Raw genomic sequence first — 3564 nt, forward strand, 5'->3', positions numbered from 1 at the left:
GTAAACTCTATCCTTCAGGGAGCTTTTGAGTGAGGGGCAGTATAGATTATACAGAAAAACCTTAAAAGTAGCCGTTAAACTTCGGTATGAATTTTTGTTCATCGATTGAGTTCAGCATGAATATCAAGGGAAAACATTGCCATGGGTCTCTGGTAGCATCCCGTAACCCTTCAGGAGTTTGTGTGACTGGTATTTGCGGTTGCAAAAATCTTTTAGGCAGGACGGTACTCAAGCAGCTGCAAACAGCTCAAGCAGCTCAATGGAGTACTGCATATTCTGCAAAGCCTTAATGGATAGTTCATACTACATAGAATAAATGAGTCCTGTTCACCCATATACGTTAAAAAAGTTTTCATTCAAAAAATTTAACTATTTGTTTTAAAATCCATCAGTACGTTAATTTTACAGAAGCCTTCAATAGTTGTGTCTTAAAATGAAGGCTAAATTATAATTTCCCGAATAAATTTTCCATTTAATTTTTTTCATTTGACGTCACATAACTTCATACCCCCCCTCCCCCCTACGTCACAAATCGTCACGATTAGGTCAACCCCCCCTCCCCCCTCTAAGCGTGACGTACTTTATGAATGCCACCTATGTGTAATTTCACGCCCTGACACAAGCCAATTGTGACTTCATCGCTTCGGTAGCAAGGCGTCCAGCGCGGGATTTCGTTCATCAACGCTGTTGATAACCGTTCAGCGAACGATCCAGCTATCAACCAACGGTATGGCGTCATAATATTACGGAAAATAGCAAATGTCTCATCACACCAAAACACACTACTTGCTGCTGATAGTCTAGTATTGCTTCGATTTGCAACTGAGACGGATTGAATTTCCGAATCTTTCCGTGAATCTTACTTTGGTTCCTCCAACTAGCATTGGAGCAGGGAATACGGTGTGTGGAATGTGTACCATTCAAAACGACTTGGAAAGCACAACCGGTAATGGAGTGAACGAGAAGGACGCAATCCGACCGCTATCGAACACAGGAGTCAAACAAAAGCGCTCTTACAGGTGCACAACAATATTTGTGTTAACAGTTATTGTACTGATCGCCGTCGGTATTGGGACGATTCATTACTGCGAAGAATGGCTCGACATAAGCCCGTCGGACAGTTCGGTTAGAACTTCCAGTCCGGATGCTTCCGAAACTAGTACCGATTCGTCTAAATTGGAAGATGAAATTAGCAAAGCCAACGAAATGTTAGAACCTCTTCTAGTAGATCCCTATGATCTGGACACGACTACAGCAGCGTGGGATATACCGAACAAAAATAATGAATCTCTGATCTATATAGATATCGATGAAACGGAGGATGATGTAACAATTTCAACGGTTGATGTTGATGATGATGATGATGATGATGATGAGTTTGATGGAAGTGCCGATGGCAGTGGATCTGGAAGTGAAGAAGGTTCCGGAGAATATTAGTAGATGAAACAGTATTCGCCATTGCAGAAGTAATGTTTTCATCGTGAGCTGTTGTGTCCTTTAGCTAAGTTTGAATTTGGTGGATTAAGCGATTTGTGTTAGTGTATGTGCCATACCGTAATTAAATTATATTGTTTAGAATTTTGACATGCAGAAATGTGAAATTGCATTCTATGAAAAGCTATCACCAAACCCGTAATGAAACTATAAATAATAACATGATAATCTGTAGAGCACTTTACGTCGTCAAAAATGGTCCGAAATATTAACGATTGTGTTAGTAGTGGTCAAACTTCGTCCCCTTGTTTATTTATTGAAGCACATTCCAATCCAAATACAGAGATATCTCGCTATAAGACAATATACACGGAAAGAAATCTGATTCCGATACCATGAATAAAGTCATGAAATCATGAAGCTTGAATTGCTGTCAAATCATGGCGTGAGAATTTCGTAATATCATGATTATTATTCATGGTGTATTTTCATAAAACATAAGCTAGAAACCTGAAATCATGAGTCATTTTGCTCATTTTGGAGAATAAATTTCTACCCGTGTATCATTTAAAAACGTTGTTTTATATTGAAATTGTTTTACAAAAAAATGTTGTGTCAGCAGTCGTCAACTTTGCCTTGTGTTGTGTGTACATGTTTTTAAAAGATTTTATTTTGTTTGAGTTTTTATTTTTTTACAATTCTTTATGATTATTTCGAAATAACGGATGGTGGATGGTAGTTTAGCTCTGGTGTTATTGACAACTATGTCTAACGAATTTGTCTTAAATCGAGGTAAAAATTGTCTTGTTTCGAGTTGTTTTATATCGAAATTGTTTTATGTCGAGCTTGTCTCATATAGGATCAGATTAGAGACGATTAAGCACTCTGTTAAAAATAAATATGAAGTAATCAATTCGTAATACTGACTATCGGTTTTAATTAGAAAATTACAATGGTTCAAATTTTTGATGCAATAATTTATGTACTGTTTGCCAGAATTAATTGCTTGTGCACGAGCTATTATTATACCTAGCACAGTTATAACATCTAAGAAAGTTGCAATTTCCGGATGACTTCGGGAACCATAAACATTTCAAATAAGGAAACTTGATCAACACATGAAACATATAAAATTCCTAAATTGGAAATATATATTTGTTCCAAGCATGTAAGAGCACTAATGCTTTCCTATAGGGGAATTGTGTATAACGTGCCCCCCCTGGCCAATGTGCCCCCCCTTCGTTTTTCGCTAAACAAACGAAATCAAAATGCAAAACCACCCAGAAACCATAGTATTTAATGGAACTAGCCTACTATGTAAGTATGACAGTTGTCACATGCTGTAAAAACAAAACAAAAATAAATTTGTTTTTGAGCAGCTTCCGATGTAACTTTTGGCGTCATTTCCATAAGCTATTTTCTTGTCAAAATCTGTAAATAACCGGTTGTTGTGATTCGATTGCGTAAAGTGAACTTCAAAAAGACATCCCTGCCAAAAATAACGGTATGAAACGCTTGATTTGCTTTAGCATTTAATATTTTTTCAAATAAGTAAAAGCAGGACAAAATGCCCCACTTGCGGTGGTGCAATTTGCCCCCCTTGCAAATGTGGCTATAAACATAGGTAAACAGATCTAAGTAGAAGCCAATTGCCATTATTTCATTCAATTAGTATTGTAGAGCAACCGTGGTGGGAATAATTTGTTACCAACGTCCAAATTCTAGGTAATTCAACTACCCGGTACAAAACGCCACAGCTGCAGTATAATGTGCCCCATGCAGAAAAGACAAAGTGCACCAGAAGGCCGAAACTAGGTTTATTTTACATAAAATAACGATATTTTGCAAAACAAAGGAAATAGTTTTACTTTATACAAAATAGAGTTGGTCTGTCACTGGTAGAAATACTCAAATTACCGCATTGGGCATATTATACCGCAGGTGGGGCATTTTACCCCGCGTAGACGAGAAACACAACATTTAGGTGCTTTTATTAAATAATTCCTAGCATGTTTATTCCACAATACTAAATGAAATAAACAATTGCAATTGGTTGTCAGCTTAAACACCAACATATACATGTAGTTGTAACGTTAATTTGGGGAAGTATAACGGAGATATAACCATTTA

The 3564-nt window shown here is 37.0% G+C and overlaps 1 protein-coding gene across 1 annotated transcript; it reads left to right on the top strand.

The window, feature by feature from the left end:
- Window positions 1-836: 836 nt before the first annotated feature.
- LOC128737706 (uncharacterized) lies at window positions 837-1984 on the top strand. Its single transcript, XM_053832402.1, has one exon. The coding sequence runs from the start codon at window positions 910-912 to the stop codon at window positions 1435-1437; it is 528 nt and encodes a 175-aa protein (XP_053688377.1). The 5' UTR covers window positions 837-909; the 3' UTR covers window positions 1438-1984.
- Window positions 1985-3564: the final 1580 nt, after the last annotated feature.

This window comes from Sabethes cyaneus, chromosome 2 (assembly GCF_943734655.1).
Source record: "Sabethes cyaneus chromosome 2, idSabCyanKW18_F2, whole genome shotgun sequence".
In the NCBI taxonomy this organism is placed as follows: Eukaryota; Metazoa; Arthropoda; class Insecta; order Diptera; family Culicidae; genus Sabethes; species Sabethes cyaneus.